General features: G+C 41.1%; 2 protein-coding genes across 13 annotated transcripts in view; one reads left to right on the top strand and one right to left on the bottom strand.

Annotated features, from left to right (window-relative positions):
* Positions 1-11,024, top strand: part of KIAA0319 (KIAA0319 ortholog) — a 61,898-nt gene extending 50,874 nt beyond the window's left edge. For 7 of the 9 annotated variants that reach the window (XM_054816535.1, XM_054816530.1, XM_054816531.1 and 4 more), the window contains 4 exons: positions 1,257-1,379; positions 2,776-2,866; positions 4,928-5,019; positions 5,877-11,024. In XM_054816535.1, coding sequence (XP_054672510.1) covers positions 1,257-1,379; positions 2,776-2,866; positions 4,928-5,019; positions 5,877-6,055 — 485 coding nt within the window. In that variant the 3' untranslated portion in view covers positions 6,056-11,024. The remainder of the gene's footprint in view (positions 1-1,256; positions 1,380-2,775; positions 2,867-4,927; positions 5,020-5,876) is intronic. The other 2 variants (XM_054816533.1, XM_054816532.1) reach the window with 1 other exon arrangement.
* Positions 10-24,103, bottom strand: ALDH5A1 (aldehyde dehydrogenase 5 family member A1). 4 transcript variants are annotated; one of them, XR_008575861.1, is made up of 12 exons: positions 23,350-24,103; positions 23,111-23,194; positions 21,969-22,139; positions 21,558-21,674; positions 20,976-21,119; positions 19,946-20,089; positions 18,319-18,477; positions 16,812-16,981; positions 15,995-16,053; positions 15,753-15,817; positions 15,277-15,414; positions 10-25 (listed from the first exon to the last, which is right to left on the bottom strand). XR_008575861.1 is itself a non-coding variant. In XM_054816539.1 (11 exons), the coding sequence occupies exons 1-11, from the start codon at positions 24,055-24,057 to the stop codon at positions 15,379-15,381; spliced, it is 1,857 nt and encodes a 618-aa protein (XP_054672514.1). In that variant the 5' UTR covers positions 24,058-24,103; the 3' UTR covers positions 12,958-15,378. The 4 variants fall into 4 exon arrangements, 2 of the variants coding, with proteins under 2 accessions (XP_054672514.1, XP_054672513.1); XR_008575860.1 differs by lacking the exon at positions 10-25 and adding an exon at positions 12,958-13,280; XM_054816539.1 differs by lacking the exon at positions 10-25 and having other exon boundaries at positions 12,958-15,414.

Genomic DNA, 24,103 nt, shown 5'->3' with positions numbered 1-24,103 from the left:
GGTGTCTGGGCTTCGATGTAGCTTTCTGAAAGATGACGTTGAAGACAATAATTAAAATGCTTGATCATTTGTAGTAGACAGGTGCCACTTGTGTTCTTTCAAAAGACATCATCTGCAACAGCAGGCAAAAGCACATCTTAATCTGGTCTGCATCAGGAATGAGGATAAAGATACCCCGCTCATACCATCTTTTGTTGGAAGATGGGCACAACTTAATACAGCCATGATACAGAATGTTTCCTGTCCCTGGTTCCTTCAAGGCTTTTAGTATTCAGGAATAGGCTTGTAATGTAATACGGTTTTGTCTGTCTGTATCAGGCAAAATGCTCAGGTGATCACTGTGTTATAACCTAGTCTTCTAATATTTGCAATGTAGACAGGCTGCTGGGGTTTCTTATAATGAACTTTTTCTTTTCCCCAGAAAGATGCTTGAACTTCTAAGCCTATTTTAAACTTCACTAATAATGTGAACCCTTTATGATACTCGGATATTGCAGATATGACTTCGTCATTTAAAACCGGGACATAATCATCCAAATGCAAACAAAATGAGTGACCTCTGGCAATAAAATAGTCATTGATAGTAAATTCTGTTTTTACCTGTTGAAAAGGACTGTTCTATTATAAATGTACTTTGATTACTGAACTGTGTAGGTGTCACTTGAGAATAGGCATTAACATTTTTCTTGGCATAGCAAATCTGCTACTTTTAAGTTTTAAGGGGAATAGCTTCTTAATTTAGTCTGATATGATGCATTGATCTAGCAATAGCTTCTACTATAAGTGTATGAGGTATGTAAATGTTCTAGCCTCAAATGCTGTAATTCATTTTTGAAATATTGAAATATACTGTAGTTTATTGGAGCGATGCTTGTCTTTCTAGTACCTGAGAATGCCAATATTCCTCGGTTCTCAGATGCTTCAGAAGTTCTTACAACCAGGTTATAAAGAAAGGAGCAGGTCTAAATTCCACAACTTTAATTCATCTTTATTTCTGGTTAGAATAAACTGTTCTTGACTTGCCTACAATTTCAGTATTGCATGCATAAGATATATTCTTGTCATTCTTTTCACAGCCAGCAGACTGCCAAACAGTAAATCTGTTTAATGCCTATCACCAAAGGAAAGGGAGATTTAAAAAAATATCAGAATGTTATGAACTAGATGCTTTACCACCAATCTAGTCTTGCAGTAAGAGGATGTGTGACAAGTTGTCCATTTACACAACTGACCCTATCTTTGGTTTTGTTCTTTAGCCTGTCTTTTAAAATGTTCTGGACATGGACACTGTGACCCCATAACAAAGCGCTGCATTTGCTACCAGCTGTGGATGGAAAACTTAATTCATCGTTATCTAAATGATGGAGAGAGTAATTGTGGTGAGTAATAACGTGTCATCCTGTGAGACTGTTGATTATTTGGTGTCAGAATGGGGAGTGCTTAGGAGGAAGATGCTGAGGGAAGACTGAAACACTCTCTTTATTTTCCAGCTCAGCAATATCTTTCTATAGAAAGATATTTGAATAACGTCTTGAAATGGTAATGTCTTGACAGTAGTAGCTATATTTAAAATATTTTAAAAGTTTAAATTTTAAAAAGTATCATTGTTTGAGGAAAAAAAGCATGACAACTTTGTCATGGGAGAGAGATGTTGCAACAATTTGGGGCCAGTGGGAAGGGTTGTTGAGTAGCGTGGGCATTGCAAAGCTTTTGAGTAGTATTCATCTGATTGTTGCCAAGCTGAAAAAAAGAGGCAACAGCTTAGATTCTCTGAGTGGGTAATTGATGCTTCTGTGCCAGAAGTATGATCTGACCTAAGGAAAGAAAACAGCAGTGTTCTGGACTAAGCAATAGAGTCACCTTTAAAAGCTCGACTTTTTAGCATGATTAATTTCACTGTTTCTTTCAGTTTGCCTGTTGCACCTGGGAAATGCAATTTAGTTTCACCAGCTTAACCACATCTATATTCTGTGGCACACCTAACATATAAGCTAAGCCTCTCTATTTCAAATATTTAATAGTTTTAAGTTAACTAAATTGATCTTCTACTTAAGTTGAAATAAAGCTCAACTCTTAGTATTGTGTAGGCTTGGAGACATTTGCTGAGCAATGAACCAGTCTTCAAGTAAACTTACAGAAATTCATAAGGAGCTTGCTACAAGTAATTAAGTAACCGTGGGCCCTGTGTCTGTCTGCTAGTGAGCAAATATTAATTGACCAACCAAAATGGGACCATAGGTTGTAAGCCTGAGGCTGGGACCTCCTGCAGCCCTGCCCTAATGCTGTGTTGTTCCAGAGTGTAATAACAATAGTGAGCATACACATGTTGGACTTCATTCTTGCACATCTCTCTGTAGCCTTCTCATGTTTTGGATTTACAAATGTAAGCGTGCAGGTAGAAAGATCTGTCTCTAGTCAGCTGCTCTTTTAAAGCACTACTAAAATGACAGACCCAGAGTACACCTATGTTTATTTCAGTTAGAGAATGACAACTGAGGTGGTAACCATGCCCTCTTGGCTTTCAGTTCCCACACAGACATCAAGTATCTGGGGATGGTAGAAGGTATTGGAGTGGAAGAAAATTTTCAAACATGCATTTTCAATTTAGAAGCTTAAGACTTTTTAGGGATTATTCTGAGAATATGAAGGTGCTAAGTTTTCCTGAGCTCCTGTTACCACTCCCCATTCCTCAGGACTGGTTATTTTCATGGGGTTGTATTAGAAATTATCCTATTCATATTCCTTTGCAAAGCACTGTTGTGTTTCTTTTTTCAGAGTGGAGTATACTCTATGTGACTGTATCTGGTTTTATTTTGATTGTGGTCACGGTAGGGCTTGCCTGGTTCTGCATCTGCTGCTGCAAAAGGTATGTGATTTGTGTTTGGTTTTGATGGCTTATGTGCAAAAACTGCAGACAACTGTCACATTTCAGTCCAGTCCTTAGCACTAAACCACTGAACTCTTTTCAGACATGAGGAGCTTCCTATAGCTATTTCTGTATAGACACACTTTCATTCAAAAAAGCAGTATCCGTTTGTGACTCTCTGCTCTTCTGTATTTTGAAAAACAAAAAGCTGACATTGGGCTATCCTTCATATTAAGAAATAATTTATGTTAAAATGTTGACTGCATACTGCAGATCTCCCTGGTCTCCCACTGAGCCCTCCAGGTACTCCATGCTAAGAAAAAAGAGGTACACCCTGAAGGTCACTGATGTAGGAGTGTTCTAGGCCATGGGAAGGGACTTGCTCCTAACCTGCTGTCTCCCTTGGACAGGAAGGGTGGACATATGGCTGCATCTGGCTGGCAGGCAAGGAGATCTCAGTCGCGCAAACCTCTTGCTTCTTCTTTCCTTAAAGAATTTTGCCTGCTACTGTATGTTGTTTCCCTCTCTGCCCTCCCCCACTTCTAGTCATCCCTAGCAAGCTGCTAAGAAATTCTCTTTCAAGTGACAAGTCCCTGCAAGTTCTGTAACTACAGCAAGTGTTTTTGTTGCTGCTCAAAAAGCCCAGCAAATAGATACCTTGTTCAGGTGTTAGCAAAAATGAAAAGCTGTCAAAATCTTTCTGGATTTTCAACTTTTTCTATGGTGTCTTTGCAATATGTAAAGGATGCTGTTTGAAATGCATGGGAGTTGATACTGCTTTCCTTTTTATGATTGAAGGAACGGTGCTGTTGGTAGAAAGGTTTAAATAGAAGTGTGTCCCACTCCCTGCCCGCCCCTGCCCCCAGTGTGGGGTGGAACCTCACAACCCCATGTGGATTTGGTGAGAAAGGGATTGTTTATGGAGTTCAGCTGCTTCTGTCCTTTGTCCTCATGTGGCTTGTGCCAGAGTGTGGGCTGGTTGATACAGGTACATGTAAAAAAGAGGAGGAAAATGCTGCACAGGTCAGAATGCCAAGAGATGCCCTGTGCCTTGTGGACGACACTACAGGAAAAAGATACACTGCAGTCCAAGATTTGGCTAGAGTTTTAAAGGTTTTAAAGGCTGTTTTGAGTTGCCAAGTGAACTCCATTTTTTAGAAGACTGTAGAGGGGAGGCCGAGTTGCTGGCTATTGCTGTAATGTAGGCTGAGCACTGTGCAATCTGGGTCAGAGTGCTTCTGCAGACGTTCCCAGGGTCAATCCTTGCCTTGACAAAGGGCACATCAAAGTTATGAGAAAAAGGGCCAGAAAAATGCCTGAGGTGTGACAGCATCTTCTAGGAGGTCCCCCCTTGGTTTCATGTGTGAATGCCCTTATTTCTACCCTGAAATCCTCTGTTCATTCCCTCTTGATCCAGTACAACAATCCTCTAGCTCCAGGACTTTCCCTTCTGTATTAATGAGCAAATCAGGAACTCCTGAAATAGATGAAACTTAACATAGAGATGATGATGTTTGCAGCACTGTGGAAGTAGATGCTGGGGAAGGATTTAAATGAAAGAACAGGTGTGGATTTGCCTACAGACCAGCAGGTTTTTTTCCCTGCATATGTATGAGGGAGGCAATTTCCATTTTTTTTCTGGTCTTTTCTGTAAGCATAACCAGACAAGAACCACTTAAATTCTGTCAGTTAAAAAAAATAATAATTAGAGACTAACCAATTCACAGAAATATTTGAAAACAAATTGAACACTACCTTATGTCTAGTTGCTATGCTGAAATTGAACAAACTGAACCCCTGTGGCCTAGGAAAGCAAGGCAATCTTTCTTGCTTTCTTCATCTTTACGTATGAGAGAGAAAAAATAAATTACACCCTCTGGTCCAGATTGTACAGCTGCTTTATTCAGATATAAACTGGAACAGCTCTTTTTAAGTGGAAGCGAGAAAGTACAATGAGGTTCTGTATATCGAGGTATGCAGCTATGTGTGTGAAAAGGGAGAGAGAGCGGATTTATTTGTGTACATGGGAACTAAATGTCTTTGTGGTAACTTTCTTTTTAGCAGAAAGAGGACGAAGATAAGAAAGAAAACAAAATACACCATCCTAGATAACATAGATGAACAGGAGAGGATGGAGCTACGACCCAAATACAGTAAGCGCTGTCTGTTTCAGCTGGGAGCTCATCCACCAAGCTTACAGTCAATGTATTTGAATTGACACCTGCAGTTAGGAGGAGCCCAGAAGCTGCCCTACAAGTTTGGGAATGAGTGACAGAGGCAAGCGTAGACAGTGAAATGGTTGGGGGAGAATCATTTCATTTCTTGCATGAGGCCTTGGGCTCAGCCACTGCTCTGAACTTCTTCATTGATCTTAACTTAGAACATGTAATTGTTCCACAGACACCACCACGTAACCCTTCCTCCCCTGCACATGCTTTAATTTGGAGCTGATTTTATTGGTGTGCAGCACTTCCCTCCTGGCCCCTAAGTGTCCTGTTAAACATCACTAGACTTCAGCTGCTACCCTCTGTTCACATATATTGTGATTTACGTGAGTTTCAGTTTTTAGCAGGGGACGTATTGAAATCCAGGGAAATAAAATCATCCTGAGAAACTGCTGTCCTACAAAGACAGACATAACATTTCTGTAGAAACCATGACCTTTCATTGCCACTCGTGTTAGACAGAGTGGAAAGACTAATTTCCAGATTCAAGCTATTAAAAGTACATTAGCTACGTACTAAGATAATCTAATTGTTTCAAATTTAAACCCATATATTCATACTTCAGAGCCATAAGCTGATGGGCGTGCTGTCAAGTCAGAAGAGTATCTGCCCGACAGTATATGATACCTCCTAGGCCAGTTTTTATATCGGTGGTGCACGCTATTATGATGGATTGCAGAGAATGTTTTTACTTATCTTTCATATCACAGCAGAGGAGAGGATGGTTAGATGTTACTAAAAAGTGAAACCTTTCTGATGAGCTTGTTTTGTGTTTTTACTATCAGGTATAAAACACAGAAGTACAGAACACAACTCCAGTCTGATGGTCTCCGAGTCAGAGTTTGACAGTGATCAGGATACTATCTTCAGCAGAGAAAAGATTGAAAGAGAGAATCCTAAAACCCTCATGAATGGATCCATCAGAAACGGAGTTTCCTTCAGCTACAGTTCCAAAGACAGATAATTGAATGAGGGTAAAAGCACAGAACATGCTCGTCCAACACATCTGAAACATGTTGGCCCACCTCTGTTTTTCCAGAACCGAAAACTTCCTAAAATACCAACTAATTGCAGATGAAAAGGTAAATTTCTAGCACAGTTAGGGGAGAGAAGGAGGAAGAATTAGATGGTCAGCTAACTCCTTTTGTCACCATTATAGGAACAAGGAAGAGCACATCTTATTTCTTGCATGTTCCATGCTGTATGTTTGTCTGAACTTCAGAAGGCCTTTTTTCCTGTATTGCTGCTAAAAAACTAGCCAGGGCTGTTAAGCTACTAACAATGGTAACTGAAATGCATATAGATCTGTGTCCTGTGCTCCTACCTCTCTCTTGGAGAAGCAGTGTGATTATAATGCTGACCTAAACCAGTGAAAGCCAATATAGATAAATTCCCTTGCAACTATAGAGAGCAATATGTGACCACAGGCTCAATCTTCATTTTCAGTTTAGGTTGGGAACACAGAGAGCAAGCATTTTCAGTGCGTTGTATTTATCTCTGTGCTTTATGACTTCCTTTTCTAGGGTAGTGCTCATCAGATGGAAATGTCTTTGTTTTCAAAGGAAGTGTACAATTTAGGAGTTGCACTTAATCAGCTGTAATGTAATGTGGTACATCTGTGTCCTGTAGGATGCAATGTTCCCAATATTTACTTAGAAAGTATGGTGTCTGCAAGGAAGTCCAGCCTTAGGTTGCTTCTGTAATGATGGAGGTGCTTTGGCTCCCTGGAGTCTGCCATGTCCAGCCAGGAAACAGTAGCAGAAAGGCAGGAAGGACTCAGTGCAGTGTGCCTTCAGAAGGATTTTGAGCATCCCAAACAACTTTTTGCTTAGCACTTTTAAGGAGCTTTGGACCTTTAAGACTGAACCCTCAGCTGAGTTTTCATCTGTCAGCCTCAGTGCTCCATTAAAGAATGTGCCAGGCATTCGTGTAGTGAAATGCTTGTGGTGAAGTACCCTATGTGGAGCAGGAGGTTCAACACCTACCTTCGTTGTCATGGGAATTGGTACTGAGGAAGGTTTTAGCTTGAGCACTTTTCCTGTGTGGCTATTCAGTGACTAGATATGTTGGTCTAAAGAGATCCCTTTAGGTGTTTGGGAAGGGTAGGTGTGTTGGAGTTCTGATGTTCTTGCTTGCAGTCTGGATAATTTCTTTACAGCATGCTTATTAGGCTTTGTACTGTTCTTGAAATCCCAGACTGAAGACCTGGCTTTTACACATACGCCTCACTTGTGGGGGCATCTGTGTCAGCAGTACTGTCTGGCCACAACATCTGCCTTTCCTGAGGGTGCTTTACTGACATGCCGGAGTCTTCAGCTGAGCTGGAGGCATGGTGTGTTCTGAGGGAGGAAACATTCCTCCGGGAACATTTTGGACAGGTTTTTTAACTTTTTTTTTTTTTAATCGGTGGTGGAGAATCCATTAACAGAGAAGGGTAGAGTAGTATAGAGATCAAGGGGAGCAGATCAGAAGGGTTGGGGAGGGGATGTAGTCCACCTCCATCATGAGGAATAATTTGGTGGAGAATTTTGGGGCTTTCTCCATCTTTTCATAGAAGTCCAACACAACAGAGTAGTTGGGTTGAACACTGTGGCTTCTATGCTTCTCTTATTAATGGAGTTGGGCAAAAGTCAGAAGAACAGTCTAGGCTGGAAGGAATATGTAGTCAAAAGTTGCAGCAATGTTATGCTCATACCTGGTTTCATACCTTTGATTCTCAAATGCAGCCAGCAACAGTCCCTAAGGCAACTGATGCTGCACTGAGGACTGTTTATCCTGTGCCCAGCCCTACATCTCTCTGGAGAGCTGAGTGTGGCTGCAGGAGTCATAGTGTTGGGAGAAGCTGCGAAGAGCTAAAAAGGGCTAATGCAAGTGTTTTCCATGTTTTTCCCATACCCACCAGCAAGATGCAGTATAAATGCTATGAATTGCTTTCTTCAGAAGCCAAGTTTTAACTCTGTGTATGGGGGTTTTAGGCTATTTATTGAAACAAATCTACTTTATCTCATTCTCCCCCTTCTTGTGTGTGTGTGCATATATATATATTTTTAATAAGTTGGTCAATAAAAGGAAGGACATCAATTGATGTGTTTCAATTTCTGTTCCAGAGGTGTTAAAATAATAACGCAATGTTCACTTTAAAGCATTCCTGAGGAAAGTTAAGGCCTACTCAAATACTATTTTTTTTTTTCATTTTTAAATCAAAATGTTGGACTTAATCCATTCTGCACAAATTCCTAAAATGGTTTAGCAGGAATTATGCTCTTGGAAACATGCATTTGAAAAAAAAAAGGGGGGGGGGGAGAGAAGTTGCATAGGCAACTACAACTTTGTATTGGCCACGCTGCCATTAATGCTTCTGCTAAATACTGTATCCAGTGTGCCTTTATCTGTAAACTTACAGGACATGTTAGTGTAGTCAGCACCATCTTTCAGTTTTGTGAAGGCAGTCACTTGCGTGTTTTGGGTTTATTTTACATTTTTAAAGCTGGTGGTGAAGCCTAGGGGGGGTAGTTCTTTCAAGGAATTAAAACTCAGACATCTTTTTTTTTAAAAAAAAACAACAACAAAATTAAAGGCTGATTCTCTAGTAAAACAACTACAGGAGTCATAAACCTGCTTTCCTCAATGCTGCAGAATTCCCAGGGCTGTTTCCCCTCACACATACACTGTGGGCTCTGCTCTTTGGATTGGTGGCAAGTTCTTGTGCCATGAGAACATCTGCATGATTTGACTAAGTATTTCTCGCTCTAACAAATACGAACCACTAGACCTATTTCTTATTGCATAAGGCCCTAGCAAGTGGAAGCTGCTTACTAAATTCTGTTCTCTAGATGGTGCTTTGACGTCTTCATTGCTAACAGTATTTTAGTTACATTTTAAAAGTTGAATATAGTTTAAATTTTTGAGCTGCTTCTAATTTTACTGATTTGCTTCTTCCGCCTCCTTGGAAGGAGAAGTCATTCGTCATACATAAGATTGGGCTTGCTCTTAATATGAAACTTGCACGAAAGTTAAAAATAATAGTTTCTGGCTCTGTGAATTTGTGATATCACATGTTAGTGTCACTTGGCCAAGCATGATTTCTTTTTTTTCCCCAGGAATTTAGGAGAGACTATAGCAAGCCTTGTATCTTGATTCAGTGTAATTCTCATGTCTAGAACTGTTGCTTCCTTGCAGAATGTCAGGTCTACCTGAAGTGAAAGCATCAGAAAACTAGCTGTTTAAGGTGCAAACATAATGGTGGATTTCTGATGCTATCTTCTAGTTTGGGTTACTATGGGTTTGAAGCAGGTTCTCAGTCCTCATGTTTACTTCCACACGCCATTTTCCTTCGTATACAGAAAGAGTGCTGGCAGCTTCATTGTGAAATAGGGATATTCCTGTCTTGTCTGCACTGAAAAGCAGAGGAGACTGATACAGCCTGTCATGTATGGCTTAAAGTTCACTGAAAATAAAGAATAAATTCAGTTTGGCTCTCATAAGATAGTGCCTCTCTGTGAAGGCAAATGGTGTGCTGATACTTAATAGTGCATCATAGCCTTGGTGTAAGTGCTAGATTTTCATTTGCATCTTGGTTTTACATTTACACATGCTGATGCATGCACAAGCAGAAATTGTCCAGCTGTGTAAAAGGACTGCCTTTTGTTTGCATTTTAAGTAAGGAGTATATTTTGGAAAAAAAACTTATCATTCCTGCCTGAGGCATTAAACAGGTTCAGTACTCAGCTTCCATACTCAATGCATTGTATACACAGCACAAAACTGCCATGCGGTGAACAGGTCATTGGCTTGTGATTTTTAGTTTTCTCAACCAAAACACTACTGCAGTATGAAACAAAATTTACCGTGGCAGATCCACTGAGATACACATACAAATTCTCTGTCCTATGGTTCAGCCTTTCATAGTAACCGAGTAGGTTGCGGAGAAATTCAAGCAAAATGTGAACAGTCTAATTGCAGAGAATTTTTTTATTTGGGATGAGGAAGAAAAAAATTATTCCTGTTTCATGTGTAAGAATACATTTTCAACTGCATCCTTTTAGGTAAATGGAGTCTTAGCAGTCTCCCTCTGTCACATGCATCAGATACAGGTACTGTTCAGGCATCTGTTTTGTGCTGTCAGATGGTTTGCTTATATGATGCTGATTTTCCTTTTATTTCTTGGTCTCTTGTGGGCAAACAGAAGTGAGCAAACATGCAAAGAACTTAACAGTGTATGAACTTAACAGAGAGTGAGTGCATGTTTTCTATGCTGAGCTTAAACTTTCCTTAAACTGTTCTGATATTCTTGAAATAAGTGAGATCTTAAGCAAATTTCCTGTTCCTGTTTTAAGCCTGAAGTGAAAATAGTTTTGCCCATCAATATACTGATAATGGGCTGTAGTCAGCTGGAGCTGTGGAATGATGGCAATAAAATGACAGCTAGTTTAGTCTTCTGAGCCATTTATGTGAAGTTTGAGAGAGGTAAACATTCCTCTAGAAGAAGGGAAATGGGATAGAGATGAATTAAAGTTTCTTAACATGAGCTATTGCTTGTCAGTGATCCCTAACTAGACTACTAATCCCATACTTCTGCAGCAAAGGAGAATCCATTTCATATACCTTTTAGGTCCTGAACTCCCCAAGGCAAGGGAGGGAACCTTAAAGAAGAGAAATAAAATTTAAAAAAGGAGGGAGAAAAGGCAAATAATTTTTTTCTTTTGCACAGGCTACGAATGAAGTGCAGATGAGCCGCACATCAGTAGTTTGGCTCTGTATTGAAGTACTTCTCCCTGTGGGTGGATGGGTGAGCTATTACAGAATTTATATTAGGAATCTGTTTCTAGAACATGTTATTTATTGCAAATGGTAATGTATTGTAACTGGAACCCTTTCTGAGCTGAAATTATTACATTTATGTAACTACTAATAAAGTTTTGTCTTTCCTTCTAGGAACTTGTCAGGTATTCCTTTAGACATGGTATTCTGTATTGGACTCAACACTCAAGTCAGGCAAATAGTGGTATGTTGTATGCCAAAGCTTATGTCTGTCCTCAAACATAAAAGCAGTTGCAGCATGTGATCCCTTCCCTTCCTACTGACAAAACAGTGGTTTTTTTCAGAGAGGTAACATAATTCAGAACATCAAAGAGCAGGGGAAAAAAAATTACTGCAGTTAACAGTAAGGGTTTTCACGTGCTGCTTGTCCTTACTTGGTTTAATTGGCTGTGTGCAAATAATTCAACAGCTGTCATGCCAAGTGTGGTGGCTTCACAAGTTTTGTGGCTTACTGTAGAGTGAATCCAGTACTTGTTTGTTTGTAATGACAGTGACTGCTTTGCAGTAATCAGAGGTGCTAGTGTGCAGTGTAACCCCCTGCTGTTAGCGAGGGGTAGGTTATGGTGCCTGTTTCTGACCTGGGAAAGAAAATTCCACGCATCAGTGTGTGTGAAGTTTGTGCTAAATAATAATAAAAGGTACTATGAAATAAAAGTGTCCTTCTGTAAGGAAAAAAATACACCATAAAAGCAACTTTACGTGGTTATAAGGTGCTACAGTCTACATGGTGCCTCTTATGTTCATACTTGACTCCTACAAGGAAATACTGGCTGCTAGAAGAGCCGATGAGATACATACACAGTGTCTTTTATTGAAGAATTGCCCATTTGTTACTGCACTGTAGGCTTTGGCAACAGCAGTTGCCTCCCCCCTCCCCTTCAAGTAGGCTAATGTAAACCTCTAGCCTTGTGCTGCAGAAGATAACCAGGGGTGGTTCCTAAACAACTCAAGCCGGTTGTGCCAAGCAGCTTCAGCATTCACTGATAAAGTGAATAAACTCACAGGATAGCCCAACACATGCCTGATCTTGAACAGTAAAAATGACTTTACTCTGTGCAAACCTTTTAAACTGCTGTTCACGTTCTGTGAGTTAATCATGAAAGCACAATTAAACATGAAAGCATAAAACGTGTCTAAAAACACTAGTGTCTGGGAAATGGATTGGCTGCAGAACACCAGCCTGCTTAAACATTTCCTTGATCTTGGTGACCAGAAAGTGCATAAACAAAATGAAGTACTAGATATGGTCAGGCTTGAGATACTTCTCAGTATGTCTATCTTCACCAGTGCTGGGTCAGCATTACAAGCATCAAGAGCCTCCCTCACTTGTTCTGAGCACCCACTGTCACTTTGCCAGCTCAGCATAGCAATGGACAAGTATTACCTAGAATGACTTGCCAAAAAAAGCTTCTGCACTGTTGTTGGAGAGAATTTCTGCCTGTTTAAGCTAAAAATGTCAGTGTCTAGTAGAACAGGTAAACATAGTGTCTAAGAGTTTATTACACAGAGAGGACAGGCAGGGAGGAGGGGTGTCAAACAGCAGCTGTTTAAAGGGTAACATAAGAAAGTAAAATGGAAATTGGCCATGACTATGTCGGGTTGGAAATTAGAAGACCGTTTCTGAGGCTTCAAAAACTGTATTAACTAAATGGAAATAAAGCCTCCAAAAATCTATTTTAAATCTTAATAAGTGGAAAGTTATACAAGTAATGATATCCTGAAAGCAGGGAAAGGCACTCTTATTCACAAAGCTGTATTTTATGCTGAATCAAACATTTAAACACAAGACTTGCATATAAAATTACTGATGGCATATTAGTATGCCAGAGTAGTCTCATCTATTTGATTTAGATTCAAGGGACTGTAATTGGGGTAACCAAAATCTTGCACCTCATGAACATGTGGATGCAAAGAAGTGTCTTCTTCCAGTGCTAAAGATGGCAGAACAAAAAATTCTGTGCAAATCTGAGAGACTGAACTTAATGTGGCTGCTGTCAGTTTGTTAGTTCAGCATTGAATAAGGTAATAAACCACACAATGCAGTGCTTTCACAGAAGTTATTTATTAACTGAAAACACTTACCATCAGTTCTGATACCCAGAAATTACTAAACTATCACAAATGCAATCAACATAACTGAGGTGTGAGAATTCAAGTATATCTTTTGTTGAAGAATTACAGCTTTTGGTATGAAGACAACTTTAAGATTATTCTGTGCGTAACTGATGTAGACCTTATTGACACAAGGATACTATGCTGGAATCCAATCACAATCCAATCTAGACAAAGGTATTTTTAAAGTTTATTACATACCTTATCTTTAATTATGCTTTGTGCTTGTTATCAGGCATAGTAAAAGGTATTATTTGCTAGAAAAAAAGTAAACAGTAATTTTAACAATGCTATTCTCAGAAAAGACATAAAGATTTTAAATGCACCAACGCATTAGATCAGTAACTTTGGAATGAATAGAGCAGCGGGTTCAAGAATTTATCTTCCAACTGCACTGTCCCAGGAAGTACACCCACATTCAAGACTGCACTGTCATACAGCAGTAAATGAGACAACTTTAATTTTGATCTTATACTGCAGTTGACAGGCAGACATATTTTAAGTCTGTGCAATTTCAGTGGCAGATATTCTACCTGTGTGCAGTACCTGTAAGCATACTTGCATCACTGAATTGTGGTACCCAGGCACCAAGTTATGACTTTCTTCTACCTAGTTACTCTTTCCAGTAAGAAATAAACACTTATTGGTAGCCAAGGCTGGCAAACAGCTGCCTCTTCCACAACACTCTATTCCCCAAATTCAGGCAGCCTGTGTGCTCAATAGTGTAATTTAATAGTGTAATTTAGAAGTTGGCTATAAGAAAATTTCTTGCGACTAGTGTAGAAATAGGCCATCCTTTTTTTTGTTCTTGACAACAAGCACATATGCTGCAACTGATAACAGTATCAAGTCTTCACTATCTTAAATGCTCAGTTTTGGTGCACTGGGGAAATCACTGAAGGACAATAATTGTCCTTTAACCACCCTTAGGTTGGCACAATGCACACACACTCTACTGACAAATAATGTGCTCCAGACCCACCTGGTCTCAAGTGTTATACAAATATAACCATAAAAAATACTTAGAAATAATAAGTAGCAGTCAATGCTACCTTATGTGCGCTTTAAAAAAACACTGTGAAACTCAGTTCCAGCTTGCCTTCTCCCCACCCCCCCAAGTCTTGTGTTACCTGGTACCTCTTTGCCTGATTGGATAAAATATCTTAAAATATCCCATTTCACAGCGTACGTTCATTAGTGTATAGGAAGAAGAGCTCTGTTACCTTCTTTTATTTATTTTTAATTATTAATGGATAAAACCTCAACAAATAAAGTTAACCAACACAGGAAACAAAATTTATTCTCCTTAGCTTCTGCAGTTCTGATTATTTGCCAAATTAACATTGCACATTTTTTTAAAGTGCTTCTTTTGACTGCCATTAAAATAGTATTTCATGTTAAGGAAGCTTTACATCATCTTTGGAAGATAATTAGAATAGGTGATGTGCAGAAGTCTCACCTCTAATCACTTCTATTTAAATCTTTATTAGGTCCCAAGTTAGCCAAGTTCCAAGGTTTTTAAATGTTCCTTCCTAATGGACATTCACCTGTGTAACCACAATCCAATTCAAGGCACAAAGCCCATAGGAATGGAACCATCTGTCTGCTTATGTTCTTTGGAAGTAGTGAGTAATGTTCTTTAGACACTGAGCAACATCTACATCAATGACTGTACTTCTACCCAAGGAGAGTCATTTTCTTTGCATGGAAGGGAGTTTACTTATATCATGATGTCACCACTTCTGCTTCCTTACACAGCCCTTATAGGGTTCCCTTACCATTCTGCAAGTTATTCCTCCAAGTAAGCATCCCATTTTCCTCTTGCTACTCACTAAGTCAGCACCTCCTTGTCCTGCACTGTCCTGTTCCCAGGACTGCCGGGGCTCACAAACATCAAACAAGGGCTGTATTTGATCCCAGGTGTGCAAGCTGTTAGGCACAAGTTACAGCTCTTTGCTCAGAAGCCCAAAGCTGAACAGCTGGCATCTCTGCAGCCAGCATTAACATGCACTGAAAATGCTGTCTGTTTGCCTGTGCAGATGCCTAGCTGTAGCTAAAGACAATTCCTCACCTTTCATAAGCATCAGATTCTCCCAAAATTAAAAAAAAAAAGACACACCTGCTTCTAAAAGGTCACATAACCACATTAGAAAATGTATTTACACAAACCTCTAAAGGGAAACTGCCGTCCCCAAAGCCTTCCACACTGAAACATTAGAGGCAGTAGAAAACGGTAGTCTAGTTTCCACTTACCATAGGTTATGATCTGTTTTCATGATGCACAAGTTCTCAAGTCCTCCCAGTTATACAGGGGTAATCCGAGAATAATAAATGTGCATTCTCCCCTACTCCTTACTAAAAATGATGGACACTGACCACATTGCTGAAAAACTGAATGTATAAATAAAGAACATGTGAAAACATATGGCAGCACAGAATACTGTAAATATCTACACAAACAAAACAGGGTTGCTTAGTTTTAAAGAAGGTAGAAGTTGCATTCAGGCTTATTTATGGTTCAAGAAGCTTATTAAAACTACAGCACTATTTTCCAAGCTGTTGGGATTGTGCTTTTTGAAGATTTTTTTTTATAAGCCTCCAAAGCAGACGTATTTTATTTCTAAGTATTCATCAATGCCATATTTTGAACCTTCTCGCCCTAAGCCAGACTGTTTCACCCCACCAAAAGGACTCTCCACCGAGGAGACTATGCCTTCGTTAACACCAACCATTCCAACTTCCAGCTGTTCTGCAACTCTCCATATCTGAGCTGGATCTTGGGAGTAGAAATATCCTGCCATGCAGACACAGAGATACAGGAAGGAAAATTGAAATCAGGAAGAACAATTGCAGAAGACTGTGAAAAATAGCCTTACTGCCATGATGTCTGCCGTTGCATTAAAAATCATCATCTCATAACACTAAAGCTAATAAAATGACAGAAATACATTTATCTGACAGAGAGGCATACCTGCTAAACCCACATTAGCTGCGTTTGCTATAGCAATAGCTTCTGCTTCAGTCTCAAATCTGTCAATATAAAGAGAAAAATTACAAGTAAGGCCTGCAGTTCATTTACCATCTTGCTGACTTAGTGACAAGAAGCAGCTTCACCAGAAATAAAAAAAGTCAAGATGCAGTTTTTTCCCCAAAAGTGTATTGTAAACATCTAATTTAATTTTCACTTTGAAGCAATGGAGGAATTTCTACCACTTCTCTTAAACCACAGTTAAGTAGTTAAGATTGCCTTTATCCTCCCTAGATAATGACAGCTAAAACATTTACTTCACATGTGTTTGTCCACCAATTTTCCCAGTTACACAAGCACTCTCAACTATGAGAGAGAACCATTATGTTCTTCCATTGCATGCAGTTGCTCTGGATGGAGGCAGGGAAGGTTTTAAGGAGAAAAAGAGAGCTCCAAGTCATCCTTCGTCACAAAAACTTAGGACTAGCAAATCACATGACAAAGTGCGAAGTCCTGCCTCCTACTTCATACCACAAATCATGAAGTTGATGAGGGTTTTGCTGCTACCTACCCTTGCTTAACTGCTGATGCAATTTAAAAGAAAAATCATTTTCAAAAAGTTGCAGAGATGCTAAAATCATGTCAAGAGAGAGAAAAAAAGGAACCACATATCCAAAGGAAGTTTTCACATGTGTACCCCAGTCTTATTAAAAGACTCGTGACTGTACAAAAATATCTTTTGGCAAACTGTCATTCAAAATATTTATTCAAAATATTTTTTTTAATTACTATTTTTAATCTGGAAAATGAATAATCTTACTTGATAACTGGTGCTAAAGGGCCAAATGTCTCCTCTTGGGTGCAAAGCATTTTTGTTGTAACGTTACTAAGTAGTGTTGGCTCAAAGAAATTCTTCCCCAAGCTGTGTCGTTTCCCTCCAGTCACGATAGATGCTCCTTGAGAAACTGCATCATTAATGTGTCTTTCTACCTGAGGCATGGAAACCAAAAATCTCAAAGTTAGCATTTAGGAATGAACAACAGCATATCTTCCACTCAAGAAATAATACCCTCCAGTATTAAACAGAAGATTTGGAAGAGAGGTTTATACTTTACAGAAGACCATTTGCAATATTATTTAAAGTTTCTCTGGAATTTTTATTCCTCTCAGTCTGAGATAATTTCAGAGGGATAAATTATGAGTATGGTCCCAGTCTCACGGATATTAAAGATTCAGCTTTTCTGTTGAAATGAAAGGATTACATCTAACACGGGAAAAAGTCTTTGCAGGACTAAGAATTACACCTGATAGCCATGAACAAGCACTATGAAAAGAGAAGTACAGGACTGTAATTTAAAGAGAAGCAGACAACTTTCGAGATGGTACTGGCAAGAACATTTTCCACCCCCTACATCTACAATTCATCCAAAGACCAGGAAGTGATGAAAACTAAAGTAGCAGTCTCCACCTAGAATACTGTCCTTTGAAATTACAGAAAGGCAGTGAAGTGACTATACACAGTGCTTGCCTGTTTGTGTGTGTAGATGTATATGATCTTTTGTGATGCAAAGGGAAGGCACGAAGGAAAGAAATCAAAGGACTGTATCCTTTGTCTCCCAAATAACTCTGAATATTTTCATATTCTATTATCTTATAAACAGAAGGAATCTGGCAGCATTCAAATGGATTCAGACTAAGCCTACATATAACTGAGCCGTAGTATCTTACAAAGTATAAAACACGTAATTTAATAATCTTTAACCTTAGGAAGGGTGAATTATTATAGCAAATGCGACTTACTGTGATTTAAAAAAATATAACTTCTTGGAGTCATGAGTCATCCAACACAGAAGACCCAAACCATGCATGTAAGGTTTCGAGTGATTACAACATCCAGAGCTCTGCTATTTTTAACCTCAATGTATTATTCTGCTTAGCTTTTGCCAAACAGAGGCACTGTTCTTCAAAATAAGCTGTCATTCACAGTGCTTCAGAATTGCAGGATCACCATACAACTCTCACAGTGTATCCAATTTGAGTAAATGTTCTTGAGAATAGCTAGGAAGTAATCTGGAAGAATCAGTTTCTCCTAAAGGAGAAATCTCTTTTTCCCTTAAAAATAGGAAAGTAGGGGAATGATACATTAACTGGCCACATCTGTTCATGTATATATATACACATGGACTTGGAGGGTGGAACACACTTCCAGCCACCCTGCAAAAACACCCTAACAAAAAAAGTGTGAAAAAAGTGAAATATCAATCTGAAGTTACTTTACGGATCATAAAAAGGAAATCAAGGTGTCAAAATGAATTTTTTTTTAATACCTTCTCCACTGCTTTTTCATTAATTAGTGGCCCTTGGGTGGTTTTTGCATCAAATCCACTTCCAACATGTAGTTCTCTCTCTATAGCTTTAGCAAACTTTTCCACAAATTTGTCATGGATTCCCTTTTGCACCAGGAAGCGGTTTGTGCAAACACAGGTCTGGAAATAAACATGAAAAGGAAAAACAAACAGTAGTTTATATTGTATTTATCAATGATTCTGGCCTTCATGACAGACTATCAGGTTACTACAGTGATCTGACCTCTGCCTCTTCTCCATCATCCTAAGGTGTCACCTAGTTTTGCCACTTCTTTCATCACCCCACTCACTATAGAAATACAACTTCAACAAGTATGTGTGTGAAATATGCCATACTGCTAAGTTTAAGTCACTTACACTGGGAAAAGGTTTTGTGAGTTCTGTGGACTCTGATATATGGATCAACCAAGGTGCAGCAGCTGCGAGAAATACTTTCTAATTACAGACTGCAGAGTGCTGGACTGAGCAGCAGAACTTCACATCACACTTGGGGGCATTGGGTCTTTTTTTCTAATGCCTTCATTAATTGAGTTTGAGTTTGCCTTCTTCCTGGAATTTGTTTGTAAGTGCTTTCAGTGGCCTACTTATTTGTGCTACCCCTTTGCTCTGACTGCACGCTATTTTGATTTGCTGCTCTCAAAAGTAACAGCTACTTTATCCTTCTATGCAGCAGCAGAGGTGCCTTTTATGGTAGATCTTGTACAATCTGTGTCTGATCACTCAGTGGTCCTTGTCTACATTCCAATCTATTTTGTTTCCTTTCTTTCTTCCCAAGACTAGTCTTATGCTTTCTTCTTGTGTTATTCAAGTAACATTTTCCTAACCAATGACCTCCCAATCCTACCGAAAACTTGCTGCTTCTCCAAAGTTGCATGTTCACATATAGAGGTAATACTCATAAGGCTGGAACAGTCTCCACACAGCCTTGTTCAGCTGACTGTTCTGGAAAATGATGCTCTTCAAATTTTTTTCACTCCAAGTAAAATACATCTGAAGCAATCTAAGCTTGAAGCCCGTCTATCACTTCTTTTAAGCTCTTCATTGTGGAAATATCTAGCCATGTGTGTCTTAACAGATTTCAATCCCCTTAACTCCTGCTGGGCGCTTTCAGAACACAACAACAGACTTGAATCAAAGACACAATCTTACATATAGAAACATCTATCATAGGACTTGAAGCCATTATTTTAAGAAATGGCTAGGCACATGTTACAAAACATAATCCTGAGAACTGAGGTGGGATGGTGTCTCCTCACAGTTCTAGTTCTCCAATGAATTTAACGCTAACAAAGCATATAACAAAATGTCTTATAACTTCTCATGTTCCTGCGAGGGGTCCTAGTGCACATCTTCCTTCTTAGTGATATTATGGACTGCCATGTATGTTGTGAAAGTACGTGGGATTTTACAGTGGTGTTACTCAGACCTGCTGATAACTGGCTTGAGTGCCCAGAGCCATGTGTGAGTCCAGCATCTTTCTCTTCACAATGAAGTGTTCTATGCTTTCCTTTTACACAAAATAGCTTATTTACAACTTAAGCGATAGCTCTTCACTTTCCAGAAACAAGAACAAAAAGGTTACTCTTACCTGCCCAGAGTTTCTATACTTAGAAGCAAGGGCTCCTGCAACAGCACGGTCCACGTTGGCGCTGTCAAACACTATAAAAGGAGCATGTCCTCCAAGCTCCATGGAAACTCGCTTCACAGTGCCAGCTGCGTGTTTCAGGAGTATCTGTAGGCAACAGAGGAGACACAGAAATCTGTACCTCTACCAGATGTGAACTATGGAACCACAGATGGAAGGCAGTGAAAAACTAACCCTGGCAGGGAATTAATCTGTGTCTTCTCTATAAAGCTAGACTATCTGTTTTCTCCTATGACAAAAGCAAGGACTAATTTCCTTCATTAAAATCTTTCGAGATGAAATTCTGGCCAAGAAATAACGAAGAGAAGGATTTTCATCAACTTCAGTTCAGGTCAGGCTTTTATACACTAATATTGTCACTCTTGTTTGCTTGTTCTTTTCTTTTTTGGTAATAAAAATCTTGACTACTCTTACAAAATTTCTCCAAGACCTGACAGAACTGGGGATTAAGATTTGCCTTGATATCGGACTCTTTCTTCATTCTGCATATGGCCTTCCTGTAGAATTCTGGCATGTTCTAGCCACATTCTGCAGTTTTATTGATTTCATTAGAGACAGTGACGAGTAAGATTGCTTGTCGACTAAGGTTGATAGGGGAGTTGCAAGGGCCTCACTTCTCTAACACTTTTTCTCAACTGCAGAAGCCATTCCTGAGTAGTACCTTTGGAACTCAATTTCAGTGTTACTAGTATATTGTCACCCTATGATATGAAACAAGAGCATCTTGTACAGAACTGTTCACATTATAATTTAGTAAAGGGCAATTATCCAGAAGTTGCACACAGGCATCCTTCTGTGAAGTACTGATACTAAAGTAAATAGGCAGTATCTCAAGAAATACAAAATTATTTGGACAATCTGTGTACAGCAGCCAGAAAAGAAGGCAGCTCTGTATAAAGGCACACACTTTCCCCCTACTTCTCCAGTATAACCACAGTAATAATCTTCAAGGATATTCTGTGCACTTATGTACCTTTCCTGTTGCTGTAGAGCCAGTAAAAGATATTTTGGCTACCAATGGATCAGTGCACAGAACTTCCCCTACAGCTGCTGTCTGTTGTCTGGAACAAGGAACAACATTATACACTCCCGCTGGAATTCCAGCCTGGTTTGCAAGCTGCAACAAAAGAAACACAGAATTTGCGTGATCAGTGCATTTTGTATGAGGGATAGTCACTTAATGTTTATTTACTGTTTTGAAGAAACCAGTCCAAGTCAATGGAAGCCGCAACTGCACAGCACAACAACTAGTAACAGATGCCATGGTGTCAAGAGAGCAGCTTTGCTCCAGTTTAAGCTGGCTGTCATTCAAAGTAACCAAAGGAAAGACATAAAGATGTTTTGTGTAGTTAAATGGCCAGGTCCTCTTTGAGGCTCTAGACCATATTAGAGGCAACTTTCAAAGATTCTTACTAAACTAAAACCTCTGGATCAATTCAGCCAACGTGTCCTTCCTTTATGTATGAATTTGGCCAAAGTTATCCTTGAAGCCCATCTGACTCCCCATTTACAGCTTCAGTCCATTGCCAATGTAAAGCTTAGCATAAAAGCTCACCTCCCCAAGAGCTAATGCTGATAAAGGTGTGTCTTCTGCAGGTTTCACTACCACTGTACAGCCAGCTGCCAGAGCTGCACCAACCTTCCGGGTAATCATAGCGCTGGGGAAATTCCACTAGGATGAGAGAGAAAAGTACAATAAAACTTGTGAAAATTTTGCCTCTTGCTTTTGCAGAAATAGCTGACATTTTCTGTAATTACATGATAACCTAAAGAGACCTGCACAACGTGCTTTGTCCTAAGCGAACATGACAAAGAAGCTCTGCCAATCCAGAAAGACGCGAGCACAAGGTAGAAATAAAACTTTACAGGGGTGTTTCCTTGGCAGGAGGAGCCACAAGGCCACAGCCCCATGCTGTGGGCTAAGCTGAAAACCTTCATATGATTTGAAAAATTCAGCTATGCTTACTGGGGTTATAATGGCTGCCACTCCTACTGGCTGCTTCAGCACCAGGATTCTTCTGTCATTTGCAGATGCTGGAATGACATCACCATAAACCCGGCGAGCTTCCTCCGCAAACCACTCCAGAAACGAGGCAGAATACAGGATTTCACCCTGAGCTTCTTTCAGAGGCTTCCCCTTTGATTAAATCAGATTGAAGCAGTAAAAACAAATTCAAGTCATTTCAGAGTTTCTGTTTTTTTCAGAGGAGTACTTTATAATCCCCTATCATGTACATTGCAGTCTCCAAAAAATGATTATATGATTGCAGCAGCAATAGTTGTGTGGCTTCAATATACCATCATTGTATAGTCAGCATTTTGTATGTTGTGCCTGGATTCACACCTGCCCAAGACAAGGAGCTGGAATAGCAAATGTAGCATGTGTTTATTTACAAACTCTGCAGTTAGCTGCTTTTACCATTCTGAAGAAGTTGGAAATCACGACACTTGTTTTGGGGAGCATTACTCTGGACTACCTCCAGATCTGATCCTGTGGCCTGAACGAGCATTAGCAGCTGGGACCCACAGAGGAGCTACTGAAGTACCCTCCAGCATGGTTTTATCCAGGATACCAGTCTGTGAGCTCCCAGACTGCTCTGTGATGCAAACCAAAGCACACCGAGTGAATCCAACTTGGAGACTTGCTTTAAAAGTACTGTAATTTTTTTCTGAGTCAATGAAACTGATAAACATTTCTGCCACGAAGACCACAGCTTAGGTTGATGTATGCTTTTGTATACCATGAAGCACAATGTGGGGCTGATTTCTGCTGGATTGTTAGGTACTACGATCATCAAATGCAGTGTATGTATGTCAGAAAGAGAAACGTTTGCAACGTTATCCATTGACCTAACGGTGAGATGTGAATGCGCAATGTGTCCGCTAGCCTCAACTTTTTTAACTAATAAAAAAAAGATGTGGTGGCTAACTGGTGAAATGCGTACAGGTGCTTTGACGGCTGTCGGTTTTATTTTATTTCAGTGTCAGCATCCCTGTGTTACGTTTCGAAAAAGGCTGAAAGCTAGCACAGGGCAGTGCCCATGATGACAGGGGCCGCCGGCTCCGCGCCGCCCCCCCGGCAGAGGCGGGTCCCGCCGCCGTACTCACGTTCTCGGCTGTTATGATCCTCGCCAGCTCCTCCTTGTTCTCCATCATCAGCTCGTACCATCCGCGGAGCCGCACGCTCCTCTCCTAGGAAGGGAGAAAGTTGCCGTGGCCGCCGCCTGGGACGAACTTCACGGAGGGGAAAGGGAAGCCCCAGACCTCCCCGCCCCGGCCGCCTTCCGACCCAGGCAGCGCAAGGAGCTTCGCCGTCCCGGCGGGCGCCATCTTCCGTGGCCGCTCACCTTGGCGGGGAGGCGGCCCCAGGCGGCGCCGGCCTCATGCGCGGCCCGCACGGCCGCCCGCGCCTCGGCTGGCCCGCAGTCGGCCACCCGGCCCAGCTCCTCGCCGCTGGCCGGGTCCTGCACGGGGAAAGCGGCGGGTATCTCCACCCAGCGGCCGCCCACCAGGCCGCCCCGGCGCACCAGGGCGGTGGGCAGCGCATAGCTGCTGCGCCGGGTCGCCGCCGAACCCGGGGACGGAGCGGGGAATAAGAGGAGGCGGCGGGCGGCGGTGACCTGTCGCGTCAGTAGGTTCGCCATGGCCGCGCACCGACCGCAAGCAGCGAAGCCCGGGCCGGGCCCGCCCGCACCGCCTCGGAGGAGGAGCTGCGGAGGGGCCGGGCTAGGAGCGGCTTCTCGCTGGGGCACGGCGGGTGGGCACTCGGGTATAGGGACTTCGTCTGCGTTTGCAGGGGCTGCTGCTTGCCGGAGTCCCGTTTCCTCAGCCCCATCGAGACCCCTCCGGAGGGAGAGAGGAGGCTTGTGCTCGAGGGCTGTGGTCGCACTGGGCCAGTGGCCCTCGCCTCCAAGTCCCACGGCGGCTGCGGTCAGTCTCTGGCAAGAGGGCCGTGACAAGCCCCTGCCCGGTACCACCATCTCGCTGGGGACCGGCGTGGCTGTGCCGTGTGTGCTAGCCTCACCTGCAGGCTGAGCAGTGGCCTGGCACGGCATGGCAGCCAGGCCAAGGTTTGCATGGAGGATGGCTGGAGCTGCAGTG

This window comes from Grus americana, chromosome 2 (genome assembly GCF_028858705.1).
Source record: "Grus americana isolate bGruAme1 chromosome 2, bGruAme1.mat, whole genome shotgun sequence".
Lineage (NCBI taxonomy): Eukaryota > Metazoa > Chordata > Aves > Gruiformes > Gruidae > Grus > Grus americana.
Note: the sequence above shows the minus strand (reverse complement) of the source record. Positions and strands in the feature narration are given on the sequence as shown.

Coding starts and splice junctions, on each gene's coding strand:
- ALDH5A1 (XM_054816538.1), bottom strand. CDS start 24,057: ATGCCGTGCCAGGCCACTGCTCAGCCTGCAGGTGAGGCTAGCACACAC. Junction 23,195..23,349: donor GGGGCCGCCTCCCCGCCAAG/GTGAGCGGCCAC, acceptor CTCCCTTCCTAG/GAGAGGAGCGTGCGGCTCCG. Junction 21,675..21,968: donor TGGCAGCCATTATAACCCCA/GTAAGCATAGCT, acceptor CTCTCATCCTAG/TGGAATTTCCCCAGCGCTAT.